General features: G+C 36.5%; 1 protein-coding gene and 1 long non-coding RNA gene across 4 annotated transcripts in view; one reads left to right on the plus strand and one right to left on the minus strand.

Annotated features, from left to right (window-relative positions):
- Positions 1 to 20,020, minus strand: part of AADAT (aminoadipate aminotransferase) — a 33,460-nt gene that overhangs the window by 3,027 nt on the left and 10,413 nt on the right. For 2 of the 3 annotated variants that reach the window (XM_060184361.1, XM_007527230.3), the window contains exons 5-11: positions 14,191 to 14,400; positions 12,108 to 12,173; positions 10,464 to 10,546; positions 9,932 to 10,028; positions 7,859 to 7,920; positions 5,715 to 5,779; positions 4,435 to 4,541 (exon numbers count right to left, since the gene is read on the minus strand). In XM_060184361.1, the coding sequence (XP_060040344.1) occupies positions 4,435 to 4,541; positions 5,715 to 5,779; positions 7,859 to 7,920; positions 9,932 to 10,028; positions 10,464 to 10,546; positions 12,108 to 12,173; positions 14,191 to 14,400 (690 nt within the window). The remainder of the gene's footprint in view (positions 1 to 4,434; positions 4,542 to 5,714; positions 5,780 to 7,858; positions 7,921 to 9,931; positions 10,029 to 10,463; positions 10,547 to 12,107; positions 12,174 to 14,190; positions 14,401 to 20,020) is intronic. The other variant, XM_060184366.1, reaches the window with a different exon arrangement.
- LOC132536464 (uncharacterized) lies at positions 861 to 19,677 on the plus strand. Its single transcript, XR_009548031.1, has 3 exons — positions 861 to 1,011; positions 11,646 to 11,817; positions 19,021 to 19,677. It is a non-coding gene; the product is annotated as an uncharacterized LOC132536464 (long non-coding RNA).

Raw genomic sequence — 20,020 nt, forward strand, 5'->3', positions numbered from 1 at the left:
TGCATGTATTACTGTGTGCAAGGACCCTGGTTCTATCCCCTGTTCCCCACCTGCAGGGGGGTGCTTCACTAACAGTGAAGCAGGCCTGCAGAGGTGTCTATCTTTCCCTCTCCCTATTTCCCCATCCCTCTCAATTTCTCTCTGTCATGTCAAATAAAATAGAAAGAAAAAAATGGGAACAAAACAAAACAAAATGGCCACCCTGAGTTCTCTAATTCATAGTTCTTACACAGATCCCCAGCAATAACCCTGGTGGAAGAAAGAAAGAAAGAAAGAAAGAAAGAAAGAAAGAAAGAAAGAAAGAAAGAAATGAAGGAATATGGAAAGTGCTCTCTCTTCTCCATATATAAAGAATTTGCATAAACTGAGAAGAAAAATACAGAAATTCTAGCTTTAATTGACAAAGTACAACTTATAAAAGAAATAGAAATATTAATAAACATAAAGCAGTGTCTAACCTAACTAGAAAAGTCATGTATATTCAGAGGGATTTTTATTTTATTTTACTGGGGGAGTGGAATTAATGGTTTACAGTATAATCTTTAACAGATAGACACAGTCTCTCATCTCCCTTTGATTTGTGTCTAAGAGACACGACAGGATACCAATGTCTCTTTATCTTGTCCTTCTCCCTCTTTCCCCAGAGTCCTTTACTTTGGTGCAATACACTACTCCCAGACAAGTTTCACCTTGTGTTTTTTCTTAACTGTTCTTTGTTCTTAAATTCCACATATAAGTGAGATCATTCAGTATTGGTCTTTATTTTTCTGGCTTGTTTTAACATGATGCCTTTAAGTTCTGCAAAGGAGATGACCTCACAAATTCTAGTAGCTGCATTGTACCCGGTTGTGTATATGTATTATAACTTCCTGAGCCATTCATCTGCTGTTGGGCATCTGTGTTGCTTCCAGGATGGGGCTATTACAGACTGTGTTGCTATGAACATTGATGTGCATAGGACTTTTTGTTTTCCCTGGATAAGTGCCTCAGAGAATGATTTTGGGTCCTAAGGTAAGTTCTTTTCTAGAGTTCTGATGAATCTCCAGACTGTTTTCCTTAGGGGATGCATCAACTTAGATTCCACCAGCAAAAGGCAAAGCCCCTTTCCCCCCTACAGTCTGTTCAACTGTTGCTATTTTTGTCTTTCCTAATGTGTGACTTTCTCAGATCTGTGAATGTATATCGCATTGTTGTTTTTATTTGCGTTTAGATGGTCATCAGTGATTTTGAAGTTGTTTTCTTTTTCCCCAGAGTTATTGCTGGGTCTCGGTGCCTGCACTATGAAGCCACTGCTCCTGGAGGCTATTTTTCCCCTTTTGTTGCTCTTGTTGTTGTCATTGTTGTTGGATAGGACAGAGAGAAATTGAGTGCGGAGGGAAGACAGATGGGGAGAGAAAGACACCTGCAGACCTGCTTGTGAAGCCACCCCTCTGCAGGTGTGGGGAGCCAGGGACTCGAACCAGGGTATTTAAGCAGGTTTTTGAGCTTTGCACCATGGGGACTTAACTGCCTGACCCCTGAAGATTTTTTTTTTCATGTCTGTTGGCCCCTTGGATCTTTTCTTTGGAGAAGATTCTGCCCATATTCTTACCCCATTTTTCAGTGGAGTTGCTTGTATTTTTATTGTTAAGTTTGGTGAGTTCATTTTATACTTTGGCTATCAGTCTAAACAGACAGGTTTTTAAATTAGCAGATTTATAAGTGCTTTTTTTTTTTTTTGGAGGGGCATGGCATGAGGCATGTAAGTGATTTTTAAGGTGTGATCTGAAAGAGAAAATATTGATCAAGAAAAAGCAGAGAAAGATTTAAAACTTTTTAAAAATCTTTATTTGTTGGATAGAGACCGTCAGAAATTGAGAGGGCAGGGGGTGATAGAGAGGGAGAGAGACAGAGAGACACCTGCAGCACTGCTTCACCACTTGTGATGCTTTTCCCCTGCAGGTGGGGACTGGGGGCTCGAATCTGGGTCCTTGTGCACTGTAACATGTGTGCTTGGACAGGTGCGCCACCACCTGGCCCCAAGGGAAAGATATTTTGAGAAGATTTCTTGAGATGGGGGAGGAAGTTGGTCCACTTAGAGAATGCTTAAAAAAAATCCATATATACAGTGAAGATATAAAAAAATCAAAAGTAAGTGTGTCAAGATGGTGTGGTAGGAACTACTGTTTTTTCTGATGACCAGTCAGTGTAAATTCATTGTAAATTCATTTCCTCTGCTTGCTGGGTATATAATATACTCTATTTCTTGGATACATCTTAGCTATGTGTGAACACATGAGTAAGTCATAATATGGATATAAAATGTATGCTATATTTCAGCGTGACCCATAGAAATATTCTCATATATGATTCACCACAGTGGAATCCATATGTGAGAGAATCAAGAACAGCAAATGGAGAAACCACGTTTTCTGAATCCCTGGTTGGAACAGATCTGCCTGCAGTTCTCATCTTAGAAAAATTTTTATCAGAAATAAATTTTAATTGTACTAAGTCTTTGAGATTGTCAACTAGTATAATGATAATATGCAAAAGCATTAAGTAGGTGTTATTAAATCATTTAAATCTGGGCATCAAAGAAGATATTTACAGGAGAAGATTTTCTAATGCCTGAGATTAACACTAAATTTAAATCCATTTCTCTAATGATAGTGGGAGAAAACTGGGAAACGTTAGAATCAAGTTACTGTAAGATAAGGAAGCCAGTGACATAGCTCACCTGAGAGAGCATCTGTTTTTCCATGTGCTTAATTCAGGCTCAAGTCCATGTTAGTAGCATAGCACTGAGGAAAGCTTCTGTACTGCCTTGTCTCTCCCACTTTCTACATCTATCTATCTGGAAATGTCAGCCTGAAGTAGTAAGGCCCAAGAATTTAAAAAACAAACAAACAAACAAACAAAAAACCAAACCAAAAACCAAAAAACTTTTTTTTTTTTTGATAAAAGGAAGGGAAATAACATTTATTTCAAGAATGTCAATTTTTGGGCTGTTTGGATAAAATCTGTGAAAAAAAATCTGAAGATTACTGAAAGTAAAGGTTCTATAACTAAATATATAAAATAAATGAAGATGTTTGAAAAAAAACTCCAATAAAATAGGAAGTCTATTTTCTTAACACTTAGCTTACAAGTGTAGATAAATATGTCACTTAGCAAATGTTTTTGATAGTAATGGCATTAATAGGAAGGGAAAACAAATGATTTATTGTAATAAAATGCATTTCTTTCAAATATGTCATTTTAGTATATATTTCAATACCCACTATGTGTTGTTACATTTACTAGGATTAGAGTAAATCATAAAACATGAATTCTGCCATGTAAGCTGGTTAGATAAGATGAATAACATCCACTAGGTAGTAGACTTAGCACTGAGGTTCAATAAGTCAGTATCCACATCTAACTTTTAGATTACCTGATTTCTTATTGCATCAATATGGTATTGTCAACGTCAATACAGTCTGTTCTTTTGTGCTTACTGCTTCAAAACAAATTGAGCCTAGAAACATATCTTAGTGTTTACAAAAGACTGACAGGCATAATAAAGAAATTAACTAATGGAGAAAGGATATCTTAGTTGTTAAAATGGAAAACTACAAAGGAAACATGCTTAGATCTCTCAGTTTAATCAGTCCCTTAACTAGTACCTAAGTGGACTTATGCTTAATTACCAAAGGAGAAAATCGACAAAAGTTCCCTCTGGACTAATTTTAAATGAAAACAGCAGGATGTAAAATTTTTCTATGCAATTTTAACCATGTAAAAAAACTGTATAGCCACAACATTAGATTTATACAGGCTCTTCAAGAAAACACACCATGTGTGGTTACTAAATCTGGATGCTGAAATTATAAATTGTTTAATAATTTTCACTAAACTTTTATGAATTTCCCCAGTTTGCTACATGAGTATATCTTACTTCCATAATTAGTTAAAACTCCTTTTATTTTTAATACAGATTTAGTGGCTAATATTCATTGAGTACTTATGTGCCAGACAACAGTCTAGAATTTTCATACATACAATTTAGAATTTAGTCATTGTAGAAACCCAGGCTGCATGGGGAGGGGTGCTTATTGCTACTGTTCTCAAGATAAACTTCAGTGAGGGTAATTAGACAGTCAACAATAAGTAGAGCTGGAAATTAATGACAGGAATGTGGTTCCAGACACTACAATATTAGTAGCTAAACTAATCAGGAGCTGAGATTACTCATTGTACTTTCTATTAATGCAAACCAAAAGAATAATTATAAAATCCCAAAATATATTACAGTTTTAATGATATACCATTTGACATGAAAACATCATGAGTTTGTGATATGAGGCAATGATAACCATACCCTGCCATTTTATTTAAGAAATTAAACAAATGGAATTCCTCTTCCCCTTTTACCACTTTCTTTTCCTTTTTTTTTTTTTTTTTTAATTTTACCTCTTTCTTGATGGCTTTTTCTTCAATCAGTTGTTTTGCATCAGAAATGCCATTAATTTTAACCCATAGAAACATTCCAGCAGTTGGTTCATGCCATTCTGCCAAACCTATGAAGAAGATAATGATTATATATTTCTCCAATCCATTTTTGATATTTTCATTCAGATGTATCATTTACAGATGTAATTATAGATAACTGTCAAGTGGTTGTTTTGAATATGTTCCTTCATTTTAAAATAGAATTTTGTGAGTCCTGACAATTAGTATAATGGATTTTATTTCAAAAAATAAAGTGGGAAGAAATAGAAAGGAGACTTGAGTATGTATACTTATAAACATACTCAGCGTTAGATTAGTGTGAGAGGTCTGCCTGTCTCTTTCCCTTCATTAGAATTATACTTAAGTGGACTACAGGTGTTTCAATTTTAAAAGAGGTTCCTCTTTCTTTTTCATTAGATTTTTTCTATTGTTTTAATGAATCCTATTGTTTAAGTAATAGTTTAGAAATCTAATGGGTTTTTAATAGTTTTTAATCAGAATAGAATTTAATTCCTTGAAATTCAAGAATACTAGATACATTAATATGTCTTATATTTCACTGAGTAATGGGGTAGAGAAATCACGAAGGAAGGATAAAAATATTTTCATTATTAAATTTTTTATATTTATTTATTTTCCCTTTTGTTGCCCCTTTTTTATTGTTGTTGTAGTTACTATTGTTATTGATGTCTTCATTGTTAGATAGGACAGAGAGAAATGGAGTGAGGAGGGGAAGGCAGAGAGGAGGAGAGAAAGAAAGACACCTGCAGACCTTCTTCACTGCCTGTGAAGTGACTCCCCTGCAGGGGGGAGTTGGGAGCTCTGCTAGAACCAGGATCTTTATGCTGGTCCTTTCTTTCGCTTGGCGCCATGTGCACTTAACCTGCTGCTCTACTGCCCGACTCCCTAAAAATTTTTTAATGAAAAACCTGCTGTTGATTAAATCCATTTTTTTAAAACTCCACTATACAAAGTAGTAGAATAGTACTCTTATAAAAATAGTTAATTTTTATCAAGACAGAAATAAAGAATTGAGTGGCTTGGATAGTGTTGGACTGTCAAGCATGAGCTCCACAGGTTGAGCCTCAGAGTCACATGTGCCAGAAGGGATGTTTTGGTCCTGCTGGATTTTTTTGTTTGTTTTGCTTTTTTACTTCAGGGTGATTAATGACTTTACATACTGTTTTCCATTTGTTTAACTGCTGCTATTTATCATAGAATGGAATGCAGTTTCTACTCACCACTTAACCACTTGTCTGCAGCTACAATTAAGGCATCCTTCTGAAGCCTATAGAAGTCAATAACTCTGTAAGAAGAAAACAGTGAAACAGATTATGTTTAGTACATCACTTGAAAAAACTAAAAGACTCTGAAGTCCATTGTAATAGAATTTGTTTTATATCTTGATTAAAAATTTTGAATGCTTGATTGTGATAGAGCCTGTTCAATAATATCCTTTTTTTTTTTTTCTTTTTTGCCTCTTGGCTCACTTCTGGCACTATGAATCCACTGCTCTTGGCGGCCATTTTTCATTTATCTAGGAGAGAGAGAAATTGAGAAGGGAGGGGAGGGAAGATAGAGACTCATAGAGACAGAAAGACACCTGCAGACCTGCTTCACTGCTTGTGAAGCGAACCCGTTGCAAGTGGGGAGCCCCGGGCTAGAAGTGGGATCCTTGCTGGGGTCCTTGCGCTTCGTACTATATGCACTTAACCCGGTATGCCACTGCCTGGCCCCCATAATAAACTTTTTATAGTTGTTTTCCCCCCATTTATTATGAATTAATTTCAAAATGAAAATAAACTAAGAAGTTCATCATTATGTAAAATATGAAATCTCAAGTACGGTTCCAACAGTGACAACAAAATTAATCTTTGCATTTAGTTGTCAAATAACGATTGTCAATTGCAGGGTAGGAGGATTCTCGGGGCCAAAGAAAATGCATTGATGAGGATTGGGAGGCAGCACAGCGGGTTAAGCGCACATGGCACAAAGTCCAAGGACCGGTGCAAGGATCCGGGTTTGAGTCCCCAGCTTCCCACCTGCAGGGGTGTCGCTTCACAAGCGGTGAAGCAGGTCTGCAGGTGACTGTCTTTCTCCCTCTCTGTCTTCCCATCCTCTCTCCATTTCTCTCTGTCCTGTCCAACAACAATGACAGCAATAACAACAACAATAATAACAATAACGATAAGCAACAAGGGCAACAAAAGGGAAAAATGGCCTCCAGGAGCAGTGGATTCGAGTGCAGGCACTGAGCCCCAGCAATAACCCTGGAGGCAAAAAAAAAATGCATTGATATGATGGAATCACTGATCTGGAAATGAGAAGAATATGTTTTCACCTTAATTCTAGATGGCCTAGATTATACCACACTGACATAATAATGATGTGTTTACCACCACAATAGTGATTACTTACATAAAGTATTATTTTCTGTTATTTAGATAAATCTTCCTCACTTGTTCTTTAACCAATTCGTGTCCTCCACAGTTAGCTGATTATTAAATAAAATACTTATATACTCATAAACAGAAGTTGAGAAAGAATAACAGGCAGGGAAAAGCAAAGTAGAATTTGACTGAGTTTGGAGTATTGTACCAAAGTAAAAAATCTGGGTGGAAGGTGAGGGTAGATTCAGCTTCACTATAGAGGGGTGGGGGTAGGGACACAGACCTTTGGTGTGGGAATGGTGCTAATATACACTCCTATTAACTACAAATAAAATAAATAAATAAATAAAGCAAAAAATAGAAAAGTACTTATATGCATAAACCCTATATCCTCTGAAACAAAACAGGTGAATCCTAACCTTATAGGAATTTCAGAATACCTTAGGTGAACTGGGGACTACTTTCAATTTTATTTTCATATTTATTTATTTATTTATTTATTTACCACCAGGGTTATTGCTGGAGCTTGGTTGCCTGCACAGTGAGTCCACCCCCTTTGGTGAACATTTTCCCTCCCCTTATTTGACAGAACAGAGAGAAATCCAGATTAAAGTGGGAGATCGAGAGGGAAATAGACAGAGAGATACCTGCAGTACTTGCAACATCACTTATGAAGCTTCTCCCCTGCAGGTGGGGAGCAGGGACTCAAACCTGGGTCCTTGCACATGGTAATATGTATACTTAACCAGGTGTGACATCAGCCAGCTCCTCTGGAGACTACTTTCAAACTAGACTGTGGATGCTGAGAAGACTTTCTAAGTGGAGATAATATGGCAGATACATTTTACTTACTTATTTACTTATGCTTCTAACAGACACTTCCTATTGTCCTTTTTAGATATTTAAGGAGAGTGATAGTATCAGTAATCTGTGTGGTCTGCTCCATAGCCACTGGGCTCCTGTGTTCATAAACATTTATCCATGTGACACATTACCTCTGTATGTGAGCCATGAAGCCCTCTTCACCCCATTGATGTAGAAGCTGTAATATAAGAAGCTAAGAGACAAAAACAGTAGTAAAAATCATGATCCATCATCTAACAAACAAAAGAACATATTATCCTTAGTTATATAAGATAAGTGGAAACTAACATTCTATAGTGATTTATTATAAATGCTAATGGCAACAACAATAGAAATACAATATTCATATAGCATTTTATATGTACCAGAAACTGTGGAATGTGTGGAATGTGTCAACATAATTTTAGCCATTTAATCTTTTTTTTTTTTTTTTCTCAAAGGTTATTGCTGGGGATTGGTGCTGGCACTACAAATCCACTGTTCCGGGGCCATATATATATTTTTTCCATTTTATTGAATAGGACAGAGAGAAACTGAGAGGGGAGGGGAGATAGAGAGGGGGAGAGAAAGATAGAGACCTGCAGCCCTGCTTGTGAAGAGACCCCCCCTCAGGTGGGGAACTGGGGGCTCAAACCGGGATCCTTGCATACTATGTTTGCTTAACCCGGTGAGCCACTGTCTGGCCTCACCAGTTTAATCTTTGTAATAGTCTTATTTGACAGATTATTCTTTATATTTTGCTGATGAAGAAGTCATGACACAAGGGTTAAGCTAGCTTTCTGGAGGTCATACAAACTGGACTAGTCACAGAACCTGTATTTTAATCAGACTACCTATCTCCTAATCCATGCCATTAATTATAATAATGTACTGTCTTCCTACATGCAAGCAACAGAGTGGATCTGTAAATATCTTGAGGGTTTTTCCACTAAAATAAAAATTCCAAATGTTGCATATAAATACTGATGTTCTATTGATAACATATTTTTAAAAAGGAAAAAAAAATCCTCAACTTGATACAAACTTGAGGACATTTGCAGATGAAGGATTGCACAAAATCAAATAAGTATCCAAATGTTCTAAAATTTTCTATTTATTTTGACTGTCAGGAAGCATTTATTAAGACCTGAGTTTTAAGATTGCTTTTATAAATGGATTCACTAATTTCTCAAAGTTTCTGAGAAAATTTGCACACTCTCCCAAATTAATTTTACTTTATTTTAATGAAAACACAACCCAATTATTCTTTTTAGGATAAACTAGAACATGTGCAACAAAGGCAAATCATGAAATGTTAAGGCCTAAAATCCTTGCTTTCATATATAGAGAGTAAGTTTAAGATGCATTATTTCATCAACCCCAGTTCCACTTTGTTCTGTTCAACAAATTTTAGTGGAGTTCCTGGGTTAAATGCTAGGTCCAAAAATTAAAAAGATACCCTGATGCTCAAAAAGTTTGCTTTATACCAAATAAATAAATAAATAAAGCAACAGGCTAATTTAATTCTCATTTTCTTTTTTCTTCTTTTAAAAATTTTTTTTTAGTAATCAAAAGTCTGATTAAAACTTTTTTATGATTAAAAATATTTTTATGTATTTATTTCTGGATAGAGACCAAGGGAAACAGAGAGACACAGCCCTGCATTACCAGGACCAAGGGCTTGAACCCTGGTCCTTGTGCACTGTAATGTGTGTGCTTAACCAGGTGTACCACCACCCGGTCCCTCAATTCTCATTTTTCTTTTGGGATAAACATCTCGTTTTCAGAACTGAGTTACGCAGCACCTGATTAAGTGCACTTAATACTAGACACAAGGACACACTCAAGGATCTGGATTCGAGCCCCCTCCCCACCTGCAGGGGAGATGCTTCACAAGCAGTGAAGCAGGTCTGCAGGCATGTTTTTCTGTCCTTCTCTATCTCACTCCCCGTCTCAGTTTCTCTTTGTCCTATCCAATACAATGGCAAAAAGTGGCCACCAGGAGCAGTGGATTCATAGTACCAGCACTGAGCCCCAGCAGTAACAATGGAAGCAATAACAAAACAAAACAAAATAAAATATCGTGTCTAGTTTTCTAGTTTAGTTTACACTGGAACTAGATATTAAATATTAATGCATTCCCACTCTGTCACTTTAATTCACTCTTATTTACTAATCTCTAATTTCAATTCTGCTCTGAATTTTTTTTCCCAAAATATCCTTACCTGTGCAAATGTGCTAGAGTGTACTGTCGAAACTTGTGTGTGTAAAACAACTCTCTCGATTAAGGGTTTTGGACCAGTTAGAAACCCTACTCTCAGTCTAAAAGAGAAAAGACATAATATCAATATTATGTTAACAAGTAATATATATCACTGTACTGATTTATTTAAGAAGAGGGTTGCAAACTGGGGACAAACTAACATATACAATTAAAATATTCTATTTACACAAAAATTGTATTAAAATTAAAATGTATAGTTAAAATAGAATACCAACCTGGCAAATATTGCTAATGTGCTCTCTCTCACATATGAAGCAAAAAAGATGACCTCATCTACAAGTTATGACTAATGGTTAGGTAGATTTGATTACCAGATATGAATACCAAGAAAAAACATGTATTAATATCAATAGTTTAACTAGTGTTTAAAAGGCAAATGGAAAACAAGCACTCAGATAAAAATATTGGTCCTAAGGGATTCTGAAGAGCATTCTCAATCTAAACGTAGCATTAGTTTAGAGATAGGGACTTACCCCGAGGAGAGGACTTTTGAAAAAGAGTCAGCCCTGATGACACGTCCATCAACATCCATGGAAAGAAATGTTGGCACCCATGGCTTCAAATGCAAAAATAAATAAACATATATATGTAAATGCTATTGGTGTGAGAACTCTTAGTGACTGGGTAATTTGTTCAAAAAATGGAGAGCATGAATTCACATCTTCTTATTACTTTTCTTCACCCTTTAAAATGAAATAGGAGGGCCCAGGTGGTGGCATTACCTGGTTGAGTGCACATATTACAGTGTGCAAGGAGCCAGGGTTGAGTCCCCAGTCCCCACCTGTAGGGGAAAGCTTCCTGAGTGGTGAAGCAGTGCTACAGGTGTCTCTCTGACTCACCTTCTCTATCACCCCCTTCCCTCTCGATTTCTGGCTGTCTCTATCCAATAAATAAATAAAGATAATACCCAACAAATAAAAAAAAAATGAAACAGGAAACAAATCTGCATGTTTTCTTTTAAGTATTTTCTTGTCTTCATGCCTATTCTGCCAAAATACATAAAGTAATTTTGTCACTTGCTTAGGATGCTATTATGCATTTAGGGACACCTTCAGCAAATCCTTCTTGCCACAAAGGTTATAATCCAGGATAAATAGATTCAGAGAAAGGAGTTAAGGCAAACTAGTTTAGGTAAAATCAGAACAAAGAAGTCCAGTAGCACTCAATATTATCTAGAGAGAATACAGGCCCTTAAAACAATTAGATTAGACGAACAGGTAAACATGAGGATGGGGAATGTCATCAATCCGAAATACTAATTGCAATCTTTATTTCAAAAGTAGATGCAAAGTAAAAAGAGGACCATGATAATGATGAAGTATAAAGGCATGATATTAAGACAAACTACTAAAAAGAAAAATCAAGAGTTGTTTTGTTTCATTGGATTTAAAGAGCTGGACTGAGTCCATGTATATCTTCTTTGCTGCCCTGAGAACAAATGAAAAACATACATTATACATACATACATACATACATACATACATACATACATACATACATACATACTTAATGGAAGACAAAAACCTGCTTGCTGCAGGTGAGGTCCAGAACCTAAATGACAGTGATGGCAAAGATGAGATGAACCTGTCATTATTATCTTCTCCTATGTCTGTAATGAACAACATTAATTGAGCACACCTCTTTTTATCTTTCAGCTTAAACACAACTTCCAAATTCTTTTCAACGTCATTCCAGTCATCATCATCCAAGATACTGAAGTTAACTCTTAAGATTAAACCCATTTCATATCCCTGATTTAATTTTGAAGAGACACGCACTAGGATTTGGTGGTCAGACTGAATTACTTGGTCAGCTACCATTTTAAAGGTAGCTGGAATTTCTGGAAAGATCAGTAATATCAAAAATGGGAAGGATTTACTGTTGAATGTAAAACATTAATTCCCCAATAAAGAAATAAAAAAATAAATGTGAAGTACTAAGTTCATGATAAGACTACAGACTGAAGTCATAGAAGGTTATGGTCATTTATTAAATTTCAGTGTAAAGGTGAAGTAGCTTTGACTCTGCAACTGAGTTAAAACCATGTGCAGTGGAATAATTTACAATAGCTTCATCTTCTAATTTTGATAGATCAGCAAATTCACACTATCACTTACCTTGTTGAACTGGAGAAAATAATAAGGATCATCTTCTATTATGAGGAAATCATATTTTCTTGCAAGCTGAAAGATGTTAAAGTAGAATAGGTCTTAAGAACTATCTAAAATTAAAATAATTTGGAACCATAATTCTCTCTACTTATTCATTCAGGGATCTATTAAGTGGCTAGTGTTCTAGATGGTGAGGATAAAGAAATGACTAGGTAGTAAAGACTATTATTCTGAGACTTCACCTATTCTAGTATGGAAGAAAGACTATAAATCACTGATAATGAATAGAAGAAGTATTGGGTGGTAGAAGAGTGGTGGTTAAAAGATAGGCAGAACATTACTGGATCACATTTGTGAGAGAAACAGGCCAGAAAGATAGCACATGCAAAAACTCTCATGTCTGACAGACAAGGGTGCTCTTTCATGTTGAATCATAAAGATGTTCTTTTAACATGGTAAGATGAAGATTCAGAATGATAGGAAGAAGTCATTTGTGCAAATATAGGGGGAAGAGACTACAGACTAAGTGGTGATGATTAAGAACAGTGACCCTTGGGTAAGAAAAAAAAGTTGGCACAATCAGAAGATAGAAAGGTTAGCAGGGTTGCAGTAAGAAGCACTTGAGAAGAGACCATTAGATCACATACCTTTGTAAGGCAAATAAAGGAAATCTGACCTTTTCTTTTCTTTTTTTTTTTTTTTTAATTTTCACTTTATTTCGGGATTAATGGTTTATTGTACAGCTATTGACACATAGGTATAGTCTCTCATCTCCCCATGTCAGGTGCATGCAAAACACTTTCTTCTCCAATCTACGTACTTTTCCATCATCTGCCCCAGGGCCTAAGAGCCGCTTCATCCCATCCCTTTCCCTGATTCCCAAGTGCCCCTTGCTTTGGTGCAAAACACAACTGACTCCACTGAAAAAAAAAGGGGGGCAGGGGTCACGGGCATAATCTTCTCCATAGAAGAGATATGAAAGGTCAGCATACATAAGAAAAATGCTCAAAGTCCCTGATGATCAAGGAAATACAAATAAAAACAAAGATACCATTTTATACCAGTGAGAACGTCATACATTAATTAGAAAAGAAAGAAACATCAAATATTGGAGAAGCCATGGGAGGGAAGGAACACTCCTATGTTGCTGATAGGAATGTAAATTGGTTAGCCCCTCTGATTTTATTTTAATTGCAAGAGGAAGTCACTGGAGGGTTGTAAACAGCAGAGGGATAAGACTGCTGTGCTAAGAATGAATTGTTAGAGATCAAGAGTGCAGCAGAGGCTTATCCAGGAAACATTTGAGTAAGATCAGAGAAATGAGGCAGTGACTAAAGAGATCATGATAGTAGTGGTCAAGAAAATTGGATGGATTTGGGTAAATTTGGTGGGAGATTGCACAAGATGGATTGGGTGTAGGGATAGGGAAGAAGAGAAGAGAAAGGAATATAAGCGAATTGTTCAAGGAAGCACTGTGGTGTTGCAAGATGTAAGTGGTATGATTGGAGTGCGGTTAGGCAAAATCAGGAGTTTTGTTTAGTAATGTAAGTTTGAAATACCTATCAGCTTATAAAGGTTGGATAAAGATGGGGAAGTCTAGAATTCAGGGGATATGCATTTCCATTGTAGGTAGAATTTATAGTCATAGAACATAGAATGGGATGAAGCTGTGGAGACTTAGGCAAATACCAGTTGAAGAAAAAAAGTTAAAAGGTTCAGTGATTTGTTGTTGTTGTTGTTATGCTTCATGGCATAGATTAATTTCTTTCTCTCTCTGTTTTTTTAAAGTATTTTATCTATTTTAAGATGCAGAGAGAAAAGGACATAGAGAGAAACACCAGGGCACTGCACAGCTCTGGTTTATTGTGGTGCGGGAAATCGAACCTGGAACTTTGGAGCCTCAGGCATGAGAGTCTCTGGATAACCATTATGGTATCTCCCCCACCCGCATAGATTAATTCCTGCCATGAAAAAATATCTTCCTGGGAAAGCAAGAGATTAGTAAGGAAATGAACTTGCATAATACGCCTTTAAAAAGTTAAAATTAAACAAGAACATAGTCACATAACACATTCTTTTAAAAAAATACCTCATAGATTTCCTTTTTGCGATCAATTGTAAATGAGTTTCCAGTAGGGTTGTTGCCATTTGGAACAGTATAAATAAATTTGGGGGTATTTTTCTCAGGGTTCTTGGAATCTTCAGGTTTCCATTTAGAAAGTATTTCTTTGAGGGAGTTTGGAATAATCCCATACTTGTCACTGGAAACATTAATAAGGTTGCAGCCCAATGGATGTAGCTGTTGATCACATAAAAAAAGAAAGTCCAAGATTCAGACATAACTACAAAATGTAAGTGTAATGGATTCTTTTTATCCAAGAATGTGACTATGTAGACCCTTAAATGTATAAAGCTCTACTCAGCTTTGCACTTCACAGGATTAAGGTTAAATATTCTAATTGTTGTCCTACTTTAGATTCTATCATTGTTCAGAAATGTTCCCTGAGTAAGAATTATGCTCTCTTGCTTATATGTGTCAATTCTGGAAATATGTCTTGTCCTGGCCCAACACATTGCAAACTGAAGTAGCATGTGTTCCTTCTAAGCACAAGCTTTAAAACTCAGCTTATTTCTCTTTTCTTTTTCTTCTAAGACTGCCAGCTTTCCAGACAGAATTTTTCAATTTGGAATGGAGATGACATTTACTCCATGGGATAGAGTTGCAGTTGCCTTGTAGTAGAAAAGTAGTGTGTGAGAGAAATCTTTGTGGTGATCACGGAGGTAGCTAACTTGGTAGAGAACAGGATTTATATGCATGAGGCCCTGGGTTCTATCTTCTGTGCTCATATGCCACAGCAGAGTTCTTGTCTCTTATTAAACAAATGAGTGAGTAAATCTTTAAAATTCAAAGAAATAGAAAGACAGAGACAGGCGGGGAGTGTAGATTGACTTGCCAACGCCCATGTTCAGTGGGGAAGCAATTACAGAAACCAGACCTTCCATCTTTTGCACCCCATAATGACCCTGGGTCCATACTCCCAGAGGGATAAAGAATAGGAAAGGTATCAGGGGATGGGATGGGATAAGGAGATCTAGTGATGGGAACTGTGTGAAGTTGTACCCCTCTTATCCTACGGTCTTGTCAGTGTTTCCTTTTTATAAATAATAAAAAAAATTCAAATAAAAAAATCAAAGAAATAAACCTCTCTCTATAACATTGAGCTAGAGTCTATCTCCATAATGATCAACATCAGTAGAATAGGTTCATAAAGTAGATGTTTATTAAAGAATGTTTTTGCCAAAGTAAATTAATCATGTAAAGCTTTGGTTATGTTAATACCTAAAACAATTAAAAGCAGAGGACATATTTAGAATATTTAAGAAGTGGTAAGTATGAGCATAGCAGATACAGCAGCAGGATAGACCAGGACCCTGGAAACCTCCTACTGTGTGAGCATTAACTCTATAAATGGGAGGTTCAGCGTGGTCTTGGGAGAGGGGCCTGGGAAGGTGGGGTGATAATGGCCACCCTGGGGATTAGGGCAGTAGAACCAAGGAGTGAGGAAGCACTCCAATATTATACCAAGTGCTTAGGTTGAGATGACAGGCTACCAAAAGCAAATAAAAATAAAAGTCAATATTGGGTCATAAAATAAATACATATTGCTTAGCATATTTTTTTCATAGCTTGGAATATATTGTAGTTTCTGTTTGTGTGAAAATATTTGTGTGTATGCATTTCCAATCTTATATTTATATTATATTTACTTATATTTACATTATATTATATTTATATTTAAGTCTTTTTGTGCCGTCAGGATTATCACTGGGACTTGGTGCCTGTGACTCCACTGTTTCTGGTGACTTACTCTTTGAAAATACCTATTATAGATATTTCATGTAAATGAAATTATATATTCTTTTCTTTTATTCTCTTTTCTTTATTGAGAGATTAATAGTTGACAGTTGATGGTAAAATATAGTAGTTTGTACATGTGTAACATTTCTCAGTTTTCCACATAACAATTCAACCCCACTAGGTCCTCTCCTCTGCCATCATGTTCCAGGACCTGACACTCCCTGACACCAGTCTTTTACTTTGGCACAATACACCAACTCCAGTCCAAGTTCTGCTTTTTGTTTTTCCTTCTGTTCTTATTTTTCAACTTCGGTCTATGAATGAGATCATCCCATACTCATCACAGATAGCCATTCCTGCACTATTACCCCAGTCTCTAATTTTCCATTTGATTTCACAATGTACTTAGAATGGAACTGGTGTGTTACAAGGTAATTCTGTGTTTAGTATTTTGAGAAGCTGATAGATATTTCTGGTGAATCCACCATTCCTGGTGGCCATTTTCTTTTTTATTAGCTAGGACAGAGATAAATTGAGAGGGTGGTGAAAACTGAGAGGGAATAAGTAAAAGAGTCATTTAAACACTTACTTCCCTGCTCTTAAAGCTTTCCCCCTGCAGGTAGGGAACAGGGACACAAACCTGAATCCCTGGACATGGTAAGGTATGTATTCAGCTGGATATGCTACCATTTAAAAAATATTTTTGGGAGTCGGGCGGCACGTGGCGCAAAGTGCAAGGACCGGAGTAAGGATCCTGGTTCAAACCCCCGGTTCCCCACCTGCAGGGGAGTCGCTTCACAGGCGGTGAAACAGGTCTGCAGGTGTCTTTCTCTCCCCGCCCCCCCGTCTTCCCCTCCTCTCTCCATTTCTCTCTGTCTTATCCAACAACGACATCATCAATAACAACAACAATAACTACAACAACAATGAAAAACAACAAGGGCAACAAAAGGGAAAACAAATAAATATGAAAAATTTTAAAAAATTACAAAAAAATTTAAATGCTCTGCCTAGTAGGTGTGAAGTGGTATTCCACTGTGTTTTTTTACTTTTTCAAAATTTTTTTAATTGGAAGATTAATGGCTTACAGTTGACCATAAAATACAATAGCCTGTACATGCATAAAATGTCTTTGCTTTTAATTTCTAAAATGACTTAGGTTAAACATCTTTTCATGTGACCATTTGTATAACTTGGAGATATTTCTATTCAAGTCCTTTTGTTCCATTTTAAAAATGTAGTGTTTGTCTTGTCTCTGCTTAGTTGTAGGCTGTCTGTATATATTCTGGATGTTAAACCTTACTAGGTTTACAAAGACTTTTCCACTTCTGCAGACTTTCCTCTTTCCTTTGTTCATAATGTTTCATTATGTGTAAATGCTCAATTTTTTTTTAGGAAGTCCTATATATTTATTTTTGTTGCTGGTGGTGTTTTGGTGTTATACTTAATAATTTAGTGGCAAATACAAGGCTAGAATATTTGCTTTTATGTTTTCCTCTAAGAGTTCATAGTTTTAGATCTTACATTTAGGATTTTGATTCAGTTTGCTTTAAATGTTTCACTGGTGTTAGTAGCTAAGGGCCCATTTTTTTTTTCATCTGCATATAGAAATCCAGCTGTTCCAGTATCCTTTATTATAAAGACTATTCTTTATTTACTGAGTGATTTTGGTATCCTTATTGAAATTAGCCACAGATATATGGGCTTCTCTCTTTTTTTTTTTTTTTTTTTAATGAAATTGAGAGGAAAGGAAAGATATGGAGAGAGAGAGACACCTGTAGTATTGCTTCGCTGTTTGTTTGTAGGACTTCCCTCCTGTAGGTAAGGAGTATGGGCTTGAACCCAGGTCCTTGTACATCTTAATGTGTGCGCTTAGTCAGGTGCGCCACTACCTTTCTTCCTCTTTCTGAATATTTTTTCACCTTTTGTTGCCCTTGTTCTTGTAGCCTTGTTATGGTTATTTTTGTTGTTGTTGATGTCGTCGTTGTTGGATAGGATAGAGAGAAATGGAGAGAGGAAGGGAGACAGAGAAAGGGAGAGAAAGACACCTGCAGATCTGCTTCACCGCCTGTGAAGCGACTCCCCTGCAGGTGGGGAGGCGGGGGCTCAAACCGGGATCCTTCAGCCGGTTCTTGTGCTTTGCGCCACCTGTGCTTATCCTGCTGCGCTACTGCGGGACCCCCCTCTTTCTGAATTTTTAGTTATACTCTGTATGCCTGTTCTTCTGTCAGTATGACTCTATATGGGGTACTGTAGCATTGTAGTGATATATATATAACCTCCGGGATTATATATATAATATATAGTGATATATATATATATATATATATATATATATATATATATATATATATATATATATATATATATATATGACCTCTGGGATTATCACAGGGGCTTGGTGTTGGCACTATGAATTTACTGCTCCTGGCAGTTTTTTTTTTTTATTGGATAGATCAGAGAAATAGAGAAACTGAGAGGTGAGAGATAGAGAGGGACAGAGAGAGAGAGAGAGAGAGAGGGGCCCCTGCAGATCTCCATCTCTGCTTGCTCTTAGCTTTTAAATTGAAGAGCATGGATCCAGTTTTGTTGTTAATTTTCAAACTGGTTTTGCCCATATGTACTCTTTCCAACACCTCATGAATTTGAAGATTGGATTTCCTATTTTAGCAAAAAGTGAATGAATGTTGGGGGTTCAGGATATGACTTCATTGGTAGATCCCATACTTTACCATGAAGGCGGTCCTGGGTTTAAACTCTAGACCACTACATGGGAGTACCATGAAAAGGGTGCTTCTTTCCTTCTCTTTGTATCTTTTTCTCCTCTATCTGGGGAAAACAGTCTGCAACAAGCAAGTACAAAGCTCAAACAAAGCCCTGGTGGCAAAAAAAAAAAAAAAAAAAAGAATGGATTTTTCATAGGAATTGTATTTAATCTATATATATCACTTTGGTAGAATTGAAATCTTAACAATATTAAGTTTTCCAATCAGTTTCCAGAAACTGTCAAATACTTAGAGGAAAATATTGTCAGACCTCTTTTCCATCTAAGCCTTATAGGCATCTTTCATGATACAAGCCCAATTACAAGGAAGACAAACACATAAACAAATAGGCCTACATCAAATTGAAAAGCTTCTGCTCAGCAAAAGAAACCACCATTCACACAAAAAGACTCCTTATAGAATGGGAGTAAAAAGTGAATACCTGCCATCAGACATCAGACAAAAGGCTAATAACCAAAACATATAAAGAGCTCTACAACTCAGCAAAAAAAAAAAAGGCCCTATCAGAAAATGGGGAGAGGATATGAACAGAATATTCATCAGAGACTGAAAAGGCCAACAGACAAATGATAAAACTCTCCAAGTCACTGACTGTCATAATAATACAAATTAAGACAACAATGAGATACTACCTCACTCTTGTGAGAATGGCATGCATTAGAAATGGTAGCAACAACAATTGCTGGAGAGATTGAAAGGAGAAGGGACCCCTCTTGCATTACTGGTGGGAATATAAATTGGTCCAACCCCTGTGGAGAGCAGTCTGGAGAACTCTCAGAAGTCTAGAAATGGACCTACATTATGACCCAACAATGCTCCTAGTGGGGATATTTCCTAAGGAATCATATACACCCGTCCAAAAAGATCTATGTATACGTATGTTCATAGCAGCACAATTTGTAAAAGCCCAAACTTGGAAGCAACGTAGGTGTCCAACAACAGATGAGTGGCTAAGAAAATTGTGGTATATTTACATAATGCAATAATACTCAGATATTAAATGAATTCACCTTCTTTACTTCATCTTGGGTATTGCTTGAAGGAATTATATTGTGAGATAAACCAGAAAAAGAAGAATAAATATGGGATGATCTCACTCAGGGACAAAAGTTGTTACATAATAACAGAAGGGGAAATACAAAGTGGAACTTGGACTGGATTTGGTATATTGCACCAAAGTAAAGGACCTGGGGAAAAGGGGCATTCAGGTCCTGGTGCATTATAGTGGAGGAGGACCTGTGTGGGTGAGAATGTTTTGCAGAAAACTGAGCAAT

The sequence above is a fragment of the Erinaceus europaeus genome, chromosome 2 (genome assembly GCF_950295315.1).
Source record: "Erinaceus europaeus chromosome 2, mEriEur2.1, whole genome shotgun sequence".
NCBI lineage: Eukaryota > Metazoa > Chordata > Mammalia > Eulipotyphla > Erinaceidae > Erinaceus > Erinaceus europaeus.